The sequence below is a fragment of the Drosophila melanogaster genome, chromosome X (genome assembly GCF_000001215.4).
Source record: "Drosophila melanogaster chromosome X".
NCBI classification, from domain to species: Eukaryota; Metazoa; Arthropoda; class Insecta; order Diptera; family Drosophilidae; genus Drosophila; species Drosophila melanogaster.
In genome coordinates this window covers 13,404,738-13,421,909 of record NC_004354.4, presented here as the reverse complement: position 1 = coordinate 13,421,909, position 17,172 = coordinate 13,404,738, and the positions used below count along the sequence as shown (strand labels likewise).

Here is a 17,172-nt window from a genome sequence, read left to right as displayed (position 1 = left end):
TCGCCCGCTCACCATATTGCCACCGCTTTGTGCGGTTAATTTGCCACATCGACGTCCGCCACAAATGCACACTGCACCCTCCCCCCCCCCCCCTAACGAAAACCCCGAGATTTGCATGCCCCACTTACCCGTGGCTTTTGCCACATTCCTCCCATCGCTTCCACTGGCCAACAGAGATTGCCGCCGGCAGATACGACCGCCCACAGAGATGGAGTGATTTTTTGTTGGTCTGGTGTGGCTACCCAGTCGATCTGATGGCGAATTTTTAATAACCGAAAAGCGCTCCTCAAATGCCAGAAAAAAAAACCGAACAACAATGCGTATGCAATTGTGTTTTTCACATTAAATCCAACTCAATAGATTATGAATAAATAAAGAATTTTGCGAAACGATACGAAATTTAGTTGAGCAAGTAGTACATAAAAGTTGCTTTTATTCGATAACATTTTAATAATTTAAAAGTTTTGTTATTTAATTTCCAAAATAGGAATATTTTTACAAAATGAATACAATAAATGTTTGAATGAATAATCAAAATGCGCGCCAAGTGGCCAAGCAGTTTGGACTTGCGCCTTTACTGCATGTTAGTAACAGGCAAGCAGTTAACTGCACAATATGATGTATTTTAGTACACAACTTGGAAAGCACTAAGGATAACATTTTAGTACAGCTCTCAGCTACTGTACGCTTTGTGAAGTAAGCAGTTTTACGTGCAAGCAGTTTTCTTATTGGAATGACATACATAACTAGCATACCATCTCTTTTCTTTCCATGTTAATTATTTTATATTTCTTGCTACCAAAATCACAATAAAATGAGAATTTCACAACATTTTATGTTGTTTTATTTATTGTTTGTCAGCTAATAAATGTCGATGAAAATAATAATGAAAATGCGAATTTATTAGAAATTTTAGACAATTTTAAGAAACAAAAAGTATTGTGAATTTTTCCACTTACATCTTACGCCATTTCATTAACTGTACAATTTGGCTGCCCCCACTTAAAACGCTACCCACTACGAGGGGTAGATCGCATCCTAGGGGTCGAATGTGCTTAACTAAATTCGTATCTAAAGTTAAAGTTCTAGTTCCGTGTGGGATTTGGTTCAGGTTCGATTTCTGGTGCCGCAGAAGAACACAATTTCTTGATTTTCTAATCGTTTTCCGCCGGCTTCTTGTAGACGGGCCCCTTTTGCCGCATGTACTGATTGATGAAGTCGTAGGACTTGTGCTTCACAGACTCCGTGCAGGACAGGGGATTCCCGCTGACCTCGCAATACCGCATCTCCTTGGTGGTAATATGATAGCTTAGCTGTTCGGGGAAAGAGAGTCGAGATAAAGGAAATGCGCAGCAAGAAACGAATGTTCACAACTCACCCTATTAACCAGGAACTTGTAGTCCTCATCGCTGGTGATCCGACCCAGCGTGCAGCTCTCCTTGCGATACGGACGCAGGAAATTGGCCACATGCCCGCTTATCTCAAAGCGGAACTTCTCGTGGGCCTCGCGTGCACTGGTTGCGGTCAGGGGACTCTGGGAACTGATAGCACACAGGTAATTAGAATAAGCCCAACAGTATAGCAATCAACCAAACGCAAACTCACCTCTTGACCTTCTTGCTCCTCTGTTCCTGGCGATGCTTCTTCACCGTAACACTCGGTGGCATTGGTAGCTTACGTTTGCCAACCGTCCCCAATCCAGTCGGCTGGGCCACTGCCTTGCCCAGAGCCGCCATGGCGGCATGACTGGTGCTCGGTGCCATGTTCAGTGAATCCTGCTCCTCCTCAGCGGCGGGCTGTTCGATCGCTGCGACTTTAGTTTCTTCCTCGTCGGAAGAGAACAAGTAGGGCTGAATAGGTAGTGCCTTGCCAGGAACAGGAATTTCGTCAACCGCATCCGGTAGGACCTCGATTTTGCGTCGTCGGTAGAGCTCCTTGCGTCGCCGGATCTTCTCCTTGTTCTCCTTGTACTTCCGGGACTCCAACTGATTGTACAAACGATCCTCATCCCGTCGTGGACTAATCAGTCGGATGGAGACCAGTTTACTGCGACGCAGATCACGTCGCTCCCGCACCTTGGCCTCAATATACTGTGCCAGGGACTTGGCACTGAGCGAGCCCACGTAGTCCGTGTCGACCTGAATGAGCTCGTTTTCCAGGACCGCGGGATCGATTTGAAGCTCATGCAGCGGCTGCTGCGTGGTATTCTCCTCCAGCAGCGTCTGAAGGCGCTGTTCCGGACTGGGTGGCTCCCATTGCGATATGCGCTCTCGCAGATTGTAGTAGTAGATGTCACCGTCGCTCGTCACCTGCCAGTTCCAAGCGGGCGGCAGGGGATCCACTCCAGGCGGCAGTTTATACTCGACGTCAGTTGCACCCTGGCCAACATCGATATCGGGTGATAGCAGCGCCTTCGTCAACAGTTCTGTGCGCGGCGGTGCCGGTACGGGCACGTCGTCGCTGTTGAACCACTCGTTAGTATCCGTTTTTTGATAGAAGGGCAACTGCTTGGGATCCGTGTTGATATCAGCGCCAAAGAACTCGCAGCGCAGCTCGTGCTCGAGCCGGTCCTCGGTGCACACGCGCCTCTCAGCCTCATCCAGAGCCACCTTCCTCTCAAACAGACTGCGCCGGAGCTCCTTGGACAGCGTACGCCTTTGCTCGGACGGCGGTCCAATGTCGGACCTGCGCCGATTATCGTTTCTGGTCATTCCGTCTGGGGCTCCGTTGCTGCCCTTCTGCTGAGTGGTTATCGTGCATATGGTATTGTTTCCGCTCATGCGGATGGGTTTGCCTATTCGACTGCTCGTTGTGTCCCGTCGGAAACGGTCCTGCCTGAAGCGATCGTTGCTGCTCTCCCGCTCGCGCTGATCCTCCAGAGCGGTGCTGGCATGGACATGCTTTTGTTGGCGATCCGCCTCACGTTCGTGCTCCTTCATCTGCTCGATTCGTTCGCGCTTAGGGATGCGGAAGATCTCCGGCAGAGCTTGCCATTTTTGGAGCAAGGCTACCATCCGTTTGTGAAGAGCCGCCTGCTTCTCCTGCGGCACCACAGCTAACTGCTGCTCCAGACTGTTGCTCCACAGTTGGACACTCTGGTATACGCGACTATCACTTAGCATGGTGCGATTCGGGATGGGCAGGGATTCGAGGGTGTCCAGAAGGGCTTCTCTCAGCTGGTCATCATTGCCATTCTCGCTTATCCAGGCATGTAGCAATCTCAAGCCGTGATAGTCCAGGAAAAGCCGGCGACATGGTAGCTCTCCATGGGTAAGCACACGCAAAAGTGCCAGCCGAGTCTTGAGCAACTTGGCACGAACCAAGCAACGCGAGAAGCGCAGCGTGTCCTGTTGGTTCTTAAGCCCGCCGCGCCTAAGCAGCGAGAGCTCCTCCACCACATCGGGATCCTCGAGCATTGCCTGGAATTTGTTGACCTTTGGTTTCTTTGGAGGCTTTTCGGCCGATGATGATGACCCGGTAGCAGAGGGCTTCAGCCAGCGGCCGGCTTTGTATTCGCGATCCTTGGGCTTGGTCTGCTCCTTGCGCTTGCGACCGGTGGCCAGTGGTAGCTTCGCCTTGAGCTTCGACTTCGCCTTTGCCTTGGCTGACTTGCGCGGCTGGCCCTCCTCCGGCTCGGCTTCCAGCTCCTCCTCGTCCATCTCAGCATCGCTGTCGCTTTCCTCATCCAGTTGCTCGCCCTCATCCGAGTCCGGTTCACCTCCAATCCAACCCCTGCAGTTGGCTGCCTCGCAGTAGCAACGCTGCGCATCTCGGCCATACCTCAGGTACTGGTAATCGAAGGTAATCTCCTCGCCGGGTTGAATAGGCTTCACGCTGAAGAAACCAATGCGTAGCTCTCCGTTGACCGTCCATTTCTGCGTCTCGGCATTCGGATCGCAACTGTGGTTGATGTACCGCGAGATATTACCCTTGGAGGTGGCGTCGATGACGGCTTCTCCTCGCAGCGCCATGAAATAGTAGTGACGATTGCGATCCTTCGAGTACAGATGCTGTCGGCGCTCGAACTCCTCGCTATCGATCACCTCGCCCACATACTCCATGATGAATTCACCCGGCGGTATTAGCAGTTCCGCCGTGATGCCGCATCCCTTCTTCTCCGTGCGAAAAACGCGACATGGCCAGCACTGGTGCTGCTGGAAGCGCTTGTTGGTGCACCGCGCGCCATTTGAGCACAGTGGTCCGCACTCGATCATCAGCATTCGATTGATGCAGCCGGCGCCGCAGCTTAGATGACCCTGCGCCTCCTCGTCGCCAGTGAGAAAGCAATCGCATTGCATTTCGGCATTCTCTTGGCTCACCTGAAAGCACAGAAATTATGGAATGGATGAAGTTCTAGTGCGGATCGTGTGGAACCCAATCGATCACTCACCTGCCTGGCACAACGATAGAAGTTTTCCTTTAGCAACTGGAAAGTGTTCAGGCCCTCGCTGCGCAGAAACTGCTCGTTGATGGCCTCGATGTTGGCCAGCTCGGCCAGCTGCTCGTCCATGCTGATTGGTGCTAGCGCAACGCTGGCCACACCTCTGCCCTGGCTAGCGCGTGGTCCCTGCGGCTTCTGCTTGATCCGATGGGAGCGGCGCACGCCTCCGCCGGTCTCAAGCTCCTTGAGAACAGTCGTGGTGGATGCTGAGTCCTCCGGATTCGATTGCGTGGGCGATGGGGTAGGCGTTGTGGCCGGGGTCTCCATATTAGCCACCCGTTGCGCGAATTCATCCTCCTCGGGATCGGCTTCTCGCTTCACTTCATCCTGCCCCTCCTTCCGTTGATCTTCATCCACCTTGTCGCGCTTGAGAAGATTCACGCCGTCCTCGATAAACTTGGCAATGTCGCCGAACGGATTGGCAGCCTCCAGTTCCGGCGAGGTTTGCACATCCCAGCGGCTCATTTTGCTTCCCGATGAAGTGGACTCGGACGACTCAGTTTCCAAGAGCGCCGCACTTAGAATTTCTGCAGACTTTAGGGCCTTCTTTTTCGGTGCTCCTTGGGAGGCACTCGAACTGGAGTCTAGCGAATTCTGGCGGCTCAGTGACTCTTTGCCTTCCTTTCGGCCCCGCTTCTTGCCCGCCGTTTGAAGAAGGGTATCGTGCAGCGGATTCGCAGATGCCTTGGGATGCATCGAGAAGCGGCGCTTGGTCAGCGGTACTGGTATGGCGGTCTCGGGTTGACGATCCTCGCAGATGGTGTACCGTCGTTGATCCAACTTGGAGCCACCGTCCAGATCAGACGTGGTTCTCTTGGATCCGTTTCGCTTCGATGAGGAATCCGATGAGGTGGAAACTGGCGAGCTGGCGGCCACCTCCCTAGTGGGTGTGCTGCTACTCGAGCTCGATCTGAGATCCTTGGCTGCCTCACATATCGTGCTGCGTCGCGGATTAATCTTCTTTTTGACCTTCGATGGCTTCAACTTGCCAGCCGAAGTGTTTGCTTGAGCGGAATCGGAGCTGGGAGAACTGTTCCGTTCCAAATTGGGTGAGTCTTCGTAGACGGTGTTCCTGCGCAAGCTGGTCTTACCAGACAGCGACTTTTTTTGCCCAGGAACAGGCACGGCGGTGGGTGGTTCTACCTTTGGCGGTGCCTCTACCTTGGTCGGCACCTTCTTCAGCTTTTTCTTGTTCTTCTCATCGAGACGCAACTGGGCGTTTGCCAAATCCATTGCCTTAAACATGGCATCGCACTCAACGAAACCGGACACAGCTTTCTCTTTGGCCTTGAGAACCGATGGTGGCGAATTGTCGGAAAGACCTTTCTTTGCTGCATGTTGTTCCTCTTTGGGTGCGGGTTGATTCGATGTGGTTTTCGAGATCACTGACGGTGCAGATTCTTGTGGTGGCTTAGTACTGCTCTTTGGCAAAGTTTGGAGCTGAGGTGACCATTGGGCAGTATCTTTTCCCTTTTTATCCAGTGTATTAGGTGATGACGAATCTAATTTTGCTGAAGACTTCTCCTTTTCAGTTTCCTTCTTCAAAATAGCTTCCTTTGCAGATTTTCCACTCTCTTTTTGCTTAGCAGGAGTTACGGCTGCACAAGATTTCTTCGAATCCATTTTCTTTTCTGGAACAGTCCCTTTCGTGGATTTTACGACCTTCTTTTCCATTTCACCTGCGCGTACTTTTTTATCCACAATTGCTGGCGAAGACCTGGCCGGATTTTCCATTGCCTTCTCCTTTTTGGACACAGTTTCGGCGACGGGTTTCTCGGGCTCCTTCATCTCTGGCAACGGTGTTTGCTTTTGCCCCTTTTGATTGTTGCACTTCATCATTTCGTCTTCAGCTACTTGTTCCTGGTTGCTTTCGTAATCTTCTAGCAAAAAATTAGGTTCTTCCGAACTATTCGATGCCTCTTCTTCCGGAGCGGCCGGTGGACTATCCTCTTTCGCTGCCTCAGTCTTCAATGGAGTGGTTTCTACATTTTCGTTCGACTTTTCTTCCGTTGACAATGATGTTTCTAATAGTACCGGTCCACTTACACTTTCCAGGGTGCAACATTCTGGCGGCACAAGTGGAGACGACGTCGTTTCCACTTCGGCGGATAAAATTCGCTCGGACTTTGGAATGTTTACTGCTGGCTTCGATTCGGGCAGTTCTACCTCCGTTTGCTTTGGATCGGATTCATCTTTTAGTGGCGGCTCTATTACGACTTCATCGGATAGTTTTGTTTCTGCAATCATTTCTGTAGTTGGTTTTGTTACTACGGCTGATTTTTCAAGAGTTGCAGCAATTCCTTCTGTAATATAAACATCTTCGGTGACCATTTCTGGCCGTGGGACCACTTCGCCACACGTAGCTTTAGTTTCCACTTTTGGCTCGAAAATGTCTTTGTTCAAGCTTGCAGCAATATTGTCTGACTCTGAAAATACTTTTTTAATGACAAATTCTTGCTTGGAATCAAGGATTTCATCCGCTTCATCCACCAACTGGTTCTCTTCGACTACGACTTCTTCCACCACCATGTGCTCGATAGTGGGCGACACGGACGACGTAACCTCTGACTCACTTAGCGTGTCTTCGATGAGATCTATCAGTATGTGCTGCTCCTCCTGATCCTGTGATTCCTCCGCCTCCAGGATCTGCTTGCTGCTCTCAGCGGCTATCTCGGCGAAGGTCTCCTCGAGAGTCTTCCCCTGGCGACTGCTGCCACTCAACGGCGCTGACCGCCTGCTGCGCCGTGGAGCTGAAGAGCAGGAATCCGCTGCAGGCTCCTTTCCCGGTGGAGTGGCTCTCTGAACTGTCGCATCCTCCTCTTCCTCGGCTTCATCGTCCGCTGACCAGAGACTGGGTGGCCCACTGAGCACCTCCACCATAATCTCATCTAGATCTTCTTCCGGGTCGGGAGTTGGTTCCTGCTTGGCCAGCTCCATGTCGATGTCGATCAAATCTTGTGGTTCCACCTCGACTGGCCGTCCCTCTTCCTGCTCCTCCTCTCCCTTGGGGCTCTCCGTTTCGATCTCAATGAATATGATCTGTGAGTCGGAATCGGAGTTTTCCTCGGCATCGACCATTCGGCTCAGGTTCTGCTCCTGCTTTGGCCGTTCGTCCATGGCGTTCTCATCCTGGAGTGCTGGTGGCTCAACCTCCGGCGAAGAGGACGATGGCGAGTTCCCCGAATCGGAGGACTCCAGCCGGCCGCCCAGTTTCAAGCGTTTGAGTGAGACCCGCAACTTGGACTTGGGTTTCTGTATGGGAAAGCCAGGAAGCTCGCCGCTGTCACTGCTCATGTTGGAAGTGGTCGTGCTGGTGGAGTTCGTATCGGAATCGGAGCAGCTGGGCACAATGACAGTTGGAATAATGGCCGCATCCGCTAGTTGACTCTTACGGGGACGACCCCGCTTGCGAGGTGTCACCGGCGGCAGGCCGGCCATCGTCTGCACAGGATGTGCGCCACCAACAGCCGATGGTTCACTGGTAACCTGGGCCACAATCAGACTCTGTGTGGGTCTTGGCTTGGCGAAGATCTCGAGGGCGGTTGGCGGCGGTGGTGGTGGCGGCAATGATTGGTGGCTCATCTCGAACATGGAAAACAAACGGCTCACGGTCGCGGCTGAGGATGCAGATGCGGCTGATGCTGTTGCTGTTGACATGGATGTGGATGCTGCAGTTGTGCCTGACTGGGAGTGGCCGGTACTGGGATTCGAGTCGATCCGTGCCTCGATCTGGATTTTGTGCGCCTTGCGGTTCTTGTTTAGCAAATCCCGGACATCGAACTTGATGATTTTCTTGCGCGAACTGCGCCGGCACTCGCTCTGTCCGGAATCCTGATCCTCCGGCGCCGTGGGCGATGCCTCTGCATCGGCGTGTTTTAACGATGGATTAATGTGCGGGGGCGTATTTCCCAACGCGGAAAGCGCCACTTTCGGCGGGCGACCACGTCCGCGGCCACGTGACGCAACCGGAGACGGATTGCTTGGCGGACCCGACTCCTCCATTTGTGGGCGAAGTGAGGGCGGGGTGGTGCGGCGGGTGTAGCGCAGCGGGCTAGCCGCAGCCTCCGGATGCTAAATCGCGCAGTCCAACGACGGGGGATGCAGATTTGTGTCCGATTTGCAGTGATATCTACTCTTTGCGTGCCATCCCAAATCCCTGAAACGATTAGTTAGAAACTAACTGCACTTGCTGTCACATGCACACGGCGAGACACCAATACCAATGCAACTTCGATTTTTCTCTCCGTCGGCGGTCTTCTTCTTTCTTGTTGTTTATGCACTGCGCGCAGTGTTGCCAAGCGAGATTTTGTTTTCGGGATGAGTACCTAGGCTACGTACAGGGTAGATGTCCTCGCTCAGTCTGTGGTATATTATTGGCCATGCTTGGCATGGTCACACTGCGTGCGAGATAGCGATAGAGAGAGAGAGAGCGAGAGAGCTTGATTAGGAAAATTCAAAAATAATCGCTCGCACTTTTTTTTTGTTTTGTACAAACGTTTCATGTTGCAAAGTTAACAATTATTTATAATTATTATTATTTATTCAGTGCGCTTGCCAGCAGGCCGAATTCGTTTCGAATTCCACGCACATGGGCTGCCAAACAATCGAAAAATCGAAATGCGTTAAATGTCAAGGACAACGGAAAAGCCACAACAAAAACAATAGGAAAGCAACGGAAAATCTACGAAGAGAGCGAGAGAGCAACTTGACTGGGAAAGTTTCGGAAGGAAAGTAAGAAAAACCGGGAAACTACTCGAGATTAAGACGTAAATATGTCAAATCCGGTGCACGGAAAACCGCCAAATAGCATGGGCCTCTCATCCGGCTCATTATCCGCATCCTCGCCCATTTCGGTGTCCCAGCAAGCGGGAAGCTCTGGGAACAGTTCCTCATCATCATCATCCTCCTCCTCCTATTCGTTGGGCGGTGGAATCGTCAAGGACAAGGCGGGTCTGCCGCCGGTCTACCTCAACCTGAATGATGTAAGCCGGCTGGAATCACATCTACTCTATACTAATAATAATAATAATTAATAATCCCCTGATCCCCCAGAATGCCAAGGAACAGACACCATTGCCTGGTTCACCGCTGCAAAACTGGGATGACGCCCGCACCGCCGACGTTTGGCTGTCCTCGCTGCACAGCGTCATCTTCATCATCACCTGCGCCCTGGCCGCCTTCATTCTGTTCCGCAACGTGCTCACCTGGTAATTATCGGGATTCTGGGCGGGAGTCCGCTTTCTCCCGCCTTCTGGCACCTCTCCTCGTTTAGGGCTTAGTAATTTTCACACAGATTTTCAATCTAAATGGAAGCTTCTGGGCCAACTTACCCAATTAGTAAAGATAATAGCTGAAAATAGTTTTGGGGCAATGATTGCATTATTATAAGCTTATTGATATCATAATTTGTTTTTTTTTTTTTTGCTCAAAAATGCAAAATTTAAAATCCGCATTCTGAGTCGATAGCCCTTGTGACCTCAGAGTGGACCATTATATAAGAGTTGCATTAGATTTCACTATATTCCCAGGTGAAGAGAACGGAATAGTAATCAGCGTGTTTGTTTAGTTATTTAAGCGTATACTCTTCATTGCTATAGAATAATAGACAAATTGAAAGTGCAATCATGAAATAGGCTTTCTAAGGCGAAAATCTACTCGAATTGCCTTTATGAACGAGGTTAGCATAGCATACCATAGATTTCTAGATCACAAACGACATAGAAGGGCATCCAAAGTTCGGTTTTCTGCTTTCTTCCCCACACTCTCTCTTTCTCATTTTTTTTTTTTGGCGAGAGTGTGGAACTAAGTTGAGCTTCGGTTTTGTGAGCTGCGCTTTTCCCTGCGATCAAAATCGCCAGTTGCCTTTGCGACGCTCAGCAGCGAAGACACGCGATTTGCGTGAAGAAAGCGAGAGAGAGAGAGAGAGAGAGAGCGAAGAATCGGGAGAAAGCCAATTCTGCAAGAACCAGAACATATACATATACACACTGAGATTACGAGCCATGGAGGATAAATTCATGGAGGTTTCTTATATCTATGCCAGGCATCTGCAGAGCTTTTGGGGAGCCTCCGGTGATTTCTGGCAGTCGCAGTGGGACAAATTCATCGACTCGTTCGGTAAGTGAATCTAACAAGTATCATATCCAAAACAAAGGGTAAAAGAATGGATAAGTTGACAGGTAAACTTTGCTCCTCTCTTTGTGTACATTGTGTACATGGGCGATACTGTGCAAATTGCAACTCTCAGCCACTGGGCGACACAGCAAAATGTCAACAACAACTGTTTTGTTTACTAATTCCATCGCACAGACACAGAGATACGGGCACAAAGATACAAAGAGACACATGCAAGAGATACAGATACAAATGCAACCAGAAGTGCTGCCAATTAGGCGAAATGAATCGCCGCGTTACTCACGCAAATTTGAATTCTTCAGCAAACAAATGTTTAGTACTCACACACCCCAATCGGGTTAGCCACACTTATTATTTAACCATAACTCTGTTTGGCCAGAGTAAATACGTTAATTCACGCATTGCACAATGGGCTCAATGTTCCGGGCTCATCGGTTAACCGATTTTGCTTAAGCTCAAAGTCAGAAGCTGAGTAAACAGGGTTCATAGGCCCGTTTTATTGCATTTTCCTTACAGCGTTTACAATTTACAATTCACACGATTCATTGCGTTAAGAACTTTACTTAAGCCACTTATCTTTATGGGTTTATTTGCCTGCTTTTTTTTACGGTCTACATATGATTTATATCCAGCTGTTGCTTGGATATTTCTTTATACATTTATAGATTTAATAACATCCATTCTCATATGAATCAATTCACTATGCATCTATTTAAATTTTGGATTCCAATTATAACTTTGCATACTTTAAGGCATCACTTATAGACTCTTTTATCGCCAGCTATTAATTCAATTTGAAATAAACAAATCTTCCAGGCGACGAGCCCATGGTTCTTTGGGTCTTCGGTACCACCATATTCACGATGCTCGTCTACTGGACCGTGGGCACACTGTACACCTTCATGGACCTGACCAATCGGCCCGCCTGTCTGCGCAAGTACAAGATCCAGCCGGGCACCAATGAGCCCGTGGAGGTTCGTCGTCTGCTAAAGGTAATGCAATCGATCGATCGATCGAGAAATTTATATTCAATTGATCCCACTGTCTGACCCCTCCGAATTCCAGGTGATCTGGTGCGTGGTCTGCAACCAGATATTCGTGGGCATACCATTGGCCTATGCCAGCTATCGACTAATGGAGATCCGTGGACTGAGCGACATTCGTGACCTGCCCACATTCCACTGGGTCTGCTTTGAGCTGACCGTGTGCATCCTGATGGAGGAGCTGGGATTCTACTATTCGCACCGTCTGCTGCACCACAAGCACATCTACAAGTACATCCATAAGCAGCATCATGAGTGGACGGCCCCCATCTCGGTGACGGCCATCTATTGCCATCCCATTGAGCACATCTTTAGCAACCTGTTGCCGCCCTTCCTGGGCGTCTTTCTCATGGGCAGCCATGTGGCCACCGCGTGGCTGTGGTTCGCCCTGGCCATCCTTTCAACACTCAACGCCCACTCCGGCTATCATCTGCCGTTCTTTCCCAGTCCCGAGGCGCATGATTTTCACCATTTAAAGTAATTGATTGGCAACTAGTGATATAAACTAGGCTAATATGCTGTTTTCCTTGCCAACCGACAGATTCAACAACTGTTTCGGCGTGCTGGGCGTCTTGGATCGCCTCCATGGCACCGATTCCCTTTTCCGGGCCACCAAGTCGTATGCGCGACACATCATGATGCTGAGCTTCAAGCCGCCGCGCGATGCATTCCCCGATCCGACGATGAAGTAAAGCGGCGAAGTGAAAGTTCTCTTGTGCATGGGCAGCAAGCATTTCTCAATCTGTGTATACAAATTTCAATTGTGATATGACCAGGCAGATCCTATTTTGTACACCTCATATATAGACGTATGGTGCAGACACACCCCTAGTATTCCGCACAACCGCGAGCACCGCTCCCAGAGCGAATCCACCCCCCAACACAAATGTTAATCGAGTCGAATAAAGCGTAAATGTAAATGTATGGCATCTTTCTGTTCTATGTTCGCGAAAAAAAGTCGATATTTAAACAAACATAAGCGTACTTTATATACGAATAATTAAAATACATAATTAACAACTAAGTTTATATATAAGATTATAAGTTTTTCTCGTACGTTTAAACAGATGAGCATTACGTGACACAAATGGTATTGTTAAAACAAGTGTGATGGAAAGGCTAAGACTTATTGGATAGGAAGAGCAAGTATAATCACAAAAATGCAATAGTTGTAGCGCAAAAAAAAAAAAAATAATCTGGTTAAATAGTCGATTGCCTTAGGGAACTAAACAATATTGGCGGCGGACGGTCCTAGCTATTGCTTCACCGCCTGGGCGACGCCCTGCTGCTGACCACTGCCACTGCCCTTCAGCTTGGCCTCGAACTCGCCCAGCACCTCCTTGTAGTGGGGACCCAGCTCCTCGCGCACCGTTTCATACCAACGCGCCAGCTTGTTGCGATTCTGGAACGCATTGTAGCCAATGGATTCTGCGAAGCAGGCATATGCCAAGGCATTAGTATCAGGTGCGCCAATGGATTTCTTGTATTCTTCTACTCACTCGGCTGATCGATTTCGCAGATGGCGCTGAGATCCGCATACGAAATGTTGTCGCCCATCATGAACTTGCGGGAGTTGAGGAATAGCTGTTCGAACTCGTTGAGCGTGTGCTCCAGCTGCTTGCTGGCGAGATTCACCTGTAAATAACCATGGACAGCGATTAGTTTTGGGCATTGGAGCACAGCATGAGGGATGAGGGATGAGGTGCCGCCACCTACCGCATTATCGGCTGGCCGGGTCTTTTGCAGATACGGCACCAGCCACTTTTGCTGGAAATACTCCGTGGTGGCCACACCCATGTTGGTCTGCTGCCAGGCCAGGTACTCATCGATGCGACTACGGCCGAGATGTCGTCGCGGATACCAGTGCTCCGGCACCAACTTTTCGCGTGCCAGATGCCGGAAGATGGCCACATTCTCGGACAGCTGGTAGCCGTGATCCGTGATCGCCGGCAGCTTGCGGAACCGGTTCACATTGTCCCGGAACTCGCCAGTCAGGTGCTCGCCTGGAATCGGGAAATCAAGGGAAAGGAAAAGGAGAGGGTTTCTATTAACTTCAACAATTTCCAGATGACCTTGTTTATAAGCTTAGTAGTGAACCAATCACATATAATTAGCACATTAATATACCATTATAAATTGAAAGAGACAGCCTTTTATATTAGGTAATATCTATATATATTTTTTAATTTATTAAAGCTGTCATATATATGCATGTATCTACAATGCGCATATCTGTAAACAAACACCAATTTCTTCCCTAATTAAAAAGCTGTTTTTATTTTTAACTTTTAAGTTGCGTGTTTTGGTCTTCCGATCGCCTGATCCCAACGAGATATTGCTACACAGCAACAGGTGCCCCGCCGAATCACGGCCCGAATTCGAGAAACCTGATAAGGAACGATAAGGGAACTGAAATCGGGAATCGCAATTGGAATTGAAAATGTGGAACTTAATGCCCTCAAAAGAGGGGCGTGTCTGGCCGGCGAAAGTCAAAGTCATTGTCAATGTCGCCTGTTTGGAGCCATTTAGTTTCTGTTTAGGTTTCTGCTTCTGTTGTTTTTTCCTGCCCACCAAGGTCATCGTGGGCGTGAGGGCAGTCAGTGGTGTCATATAGAAAAGGGGTTCGTTCCGCGGAGGAGTGACAAATCGTGCGGCACTTGCGAGGCCTCCGGCTCTAAAAATACCCGTTCTGGTTTAAGTATTTGCCATCTGGATGGGTGAGCACAAATACACATCATGATTTCTGGTGTGAATATAGCAAAGAAATTAACTGGGCAAATGTGGCTTGTGGAAAGCTAATTGATTAGTCAGCAGCGGCAGTTAGTGGCAAACTGTGATTCCCGACATCAGCTGATTAGATTGGGAATTGGCGGCGGCAATTTTTCAATTTTATAATTGCTGCCATTTGGAAAATTAAAGCCACCATATGCTGGCCTCCATCCAGGCAAAGGGCGATTCGTGAGAGATTCGTGATTGACTGGCTGATCAAGATCTGAGTTGATGGTTGGTAGCTGACCCAGGGATCGCAATAGAAAGGGCAGCCGGAAGCTCGTGAGGGTCATTATCGCAGTTGCATTGTGACAGTCAATTAATCTATATGGCCAGGAGCTAATTAAAAGAGCTGCTCTTATCTCTGGTAGCTTATTACCCATCGTTATTCATAAACTATAATCTTTGTAAATTCCAATATCAGCGTATATAGTATAATATTCTCTTCGTTTCATATTCCCATCGAGCAACTAACCCGTCTAACCTGCTCCGATCTCTAGGGACTCTAGTATCTTGTATCTGAGCCCATGGAGTGCAGTCAAAATCGTTACGGTTACTTTTAGAAAGGTATACAACCTGCATACCCATAACCTTATATGACCTCTGGGAACTCAGCTTGAAGACCACAGATTGCTTGGCAAATCGGTAGGCCCACTCGTAGATAACAATCTGAAGGGCATACCGAATTGGGTTGGAAAATATCATTGTTTATGATGTTAATAGCCCAATCGAGAGCTCTATTCGATTTCCACTTGATCCGAATTGCAGTGAAGCTCGTAAACTCCCCGCCAGATTAGATTCCTTGCGTCATGCTCGGACCGGCATAAAAAACCGGGTGAGCCGAGCACCAGTGCTAGTGAAGCTAGTGCAGCTAGCTCCACTCTATGAATGTGTGTGCATGTGTGCTGAAACTACTGAAAGTGCTTGCCCCCGCCTCGGAGTCTTTAACCTCCACAAGGTTGTCTTGTTGCCTCCACTCGCGTGCAGCGACGACTCTGATTTCTAAGCGAACTAACTGGCTCACCGGAGTGCAAAGTCCAAGTGCCAGCACCAACCAATATATTGTACATATATAGAAAAAGAAAAGAAAAAACAAAAACAAAAAAGGCAGGCCTGTCTGGGAATCGAACATTGTATCGAGGAGTTGGGGGAGCTCTCCTTGGGATTAGCATAGTAGTTGATATCCCAGTATATACCTATTTATGTGGCTATCAACTTACGCGATGCCAAAGCGTTGACGTCAACGCGAGACGACATTATCCACATATCGCAATTATATATGCAGCCGTTAATGTGGCCGCTGATTGCATCCTCGCATCAATTCTGCACTTTATGGCATTTCCGCCAACCTTGACCAAGTGGAGAACGACCAAGACGAGGTGTGAAGACCCTCCTTACCTTAGCTCCATTCCTAAATTGATACCATATGCGAATCATCGAAAAGTGCTAAGCGCACGCGCAGCTTGGCAAATAGTAAAACCACATCCAACAAATGATGAAGGAAAACAAAACTCAAGCGAATGGTAATGGAAATAACAAAGTGGCTAACAAAACGCTGGATCTCATCGAAAATTTGATAAGTGTCCCAGTTTGGCGAGCAGGTGATAAAACCAGCGCAAAGATCGGTTTCTAAATTCTCGTGCGGAGTAAACACGAGCAAAGTGCACTGCGAATTTAAGGTACAGTACTGAATCTATACTATTGAATCAAGAATAATATATAGTATGTACATATATTGTATATTTTTGAAACCCATATTTGAGTTTGTAGTTTGTTTGCCCTGCGATAAAAGCGTGAATAGAAGGCAATTAGCCGGTTTTCTTTTTTTTTTTTGGATGCCCCCAAAGGCTAAGATTATCTGTAAACACGTTCAAAGTGCGACTGCTCAATAATGCTCGAACACTTCTGCAAAAAAAAAAAATATAATTATTTTGCACACACTTTCTAAGGAATCCTCACGTTCGTTTCGGGATTCCTTTTAATCTTATCTATCATTTGCTAAGAAATTATTTTTGAGAACAATCACGTTTGCATTGAACTCATATGTACATATGTATGTACAATACATATGTTCGTCTAATCTCGCCATGTTCCACAGTTCCTCAATTGTTTTCGAATGGAGTGACACTATTTCAAAAACGACGTCTGCCCGCTTTCGCCTTGGAAACTTTTCGTTTGGATTGTGGAATTTTTAACGAGCGGAAAATTTATTTGGAAACTCACTCGCCGACTCGAAAAATATCGAAAACAAAGGGCAGCATAAATGCATAGGAATGTGTTCGTCGGTCGGTCGGTTGGTCGGTTGGTCGGTTGGTCGGTTGGTTCGACCTTTGGGCCCTTATAGATGTGGCTGGTCTTATAGATGTGGCTGTGTGTGCCACCGCTCACGTACTCCCTGCCCACCACCACTCCCTTCTTAACAGCGAGTACTACTCACCTTTGAGCATCGATATGGGTATGGCCTCGAAGGGGATCTTGGAGGCCTCCAGGAGGATGTAGAGCGCCCGGCTCGATTGGTTCAGGAAATCGAAGTAGAACTTGAGTGGCTGCGACATCTCGTTGATATATACTAATATATATATATTCCAACTATATACAGTGTGCTCTCTCCAAGTGACTAGAGTGGGTGCGAAAAAAAAAGTTGTGTAGGCACTTCAATGCACTGCAGTACAATCCAAAATTCGAAATTCCAGATCGGGGGATTCAAATCGAAACTGAGATCAGATCGCTTTGGAACCGTATCGCTGGACTTTTGCTGCTAGACTGAGCTCCGCAGCGCCGTCG

The 17,172-nt window shown here is 48.6% G+C and overlaps 3 protein-coding genes across 6 annotated transcripts; 1 reads left to right on the top strand and 2 right to left on the bottom strand.

Moving 5' to 3' along the window:
- Positions 1–885: 885 nt before the first annotated feature.
- Positions 886–8,668, bottom strand: Set2 (SET domain containing 2). 2 transcript variants are annotated; one of them, NM_001169269.2, is made up of 6 exons: positions 8,662–8,668; positions 7,015–8,597; positions 4,391–6,867; positions 1,606–4,319; positions 1,379–1,541; positions 886–1,313 (listed from the first exon to the last, which is right to left on the bottom strand). In NM_001169269.2, the coding sequence occupies exons 2-6, from the start codon at positions 8,441–8,443 to the stop codon at positions 1,155–1,157; spliced, it is 6,942 nt and encodes a 2,313-aa protein (NP_001162740.1). In that variant the 5' UTR covers positions 8,444–8,597; positions 8,662–8,668; the 3' UTR covers positions 886–1,154. The 2 variants fall into 2 exon arrangements, with proteins under 2 accessions (NP_001162740.1, NP_572888.2); NM_132660.4 differs by having other exon boundaries at positions 4,391–8,668.
- A 167-nt stretch (positions 8,669–8,835) lies between these two features.
- CG1998 (uncharacterized protein) lies at positions 8,836–12,541 on the top strand. 3 transcript variants are annotated; one of them, NM_132659.3, is made up of 7 exons: positions 8,836–8,928; positions 8,988–9,423; positions 9,494–9,648; positions 10,485–10,558; positions 11,393–11,568; positions 11,642–12,096; positions 12,161–12,541. In NM_132659.3, exons 2-7 carry the CDS (start codon positions 9,214–9,216, stop codon positions 12,309–12,311), a joined length of 1,221 nt encoding a protein of 406 aa, NP_572887.1. In that variant the 5' UTR covers positions 8,836–8,928; positions 8,988–9,213; the 3' UTR covers positions 12,312–12,541. The 3 variants fall into 3 exon arrangements, with proteins under 3 accessions (NP_572887.1, NP_001285210.1, NP_001162739.1); NM_001298281.1 differs by lacking the exon at positions 8,836–8,928 and having other exon boundaries at positions 9,042–9,423; NM_001169268.2 differs by lacking the exons at positions 8,836–8,928; positions 8,988–9,423; positions 9,494–9,648 and having other exon boundaries at positions 10,322–10,558.
- Positions 12,542–12,586: 45 nt separating this feature from the next.
- Positions 12,587–17,161, bottom strand: GstT4 (Glutathione S transferase T4). Its single transcript, NM_132658.2, has 4 exons — positions 16,826–17,161; positions 13,336–13,622; positions 13,119–13,254; positions 12,587–13,047 (listed from the first exon to the last, which is right to left on the bottom strand). The coding sequence occupies exons 1-4, from the start codon at positions 16,941–16,943 to the stop codon at positions 12,875–12,877; spliced, it is 714 nt and encodes a 237-aa protein (NP_572886.2). The 5' UTR covers positions 16,944–17,161; the 3' UTR covers positions 12,587–12,874.
- Between the last annotated feature and the right edge of the window lie 11 nt (positions 17,162–17,172).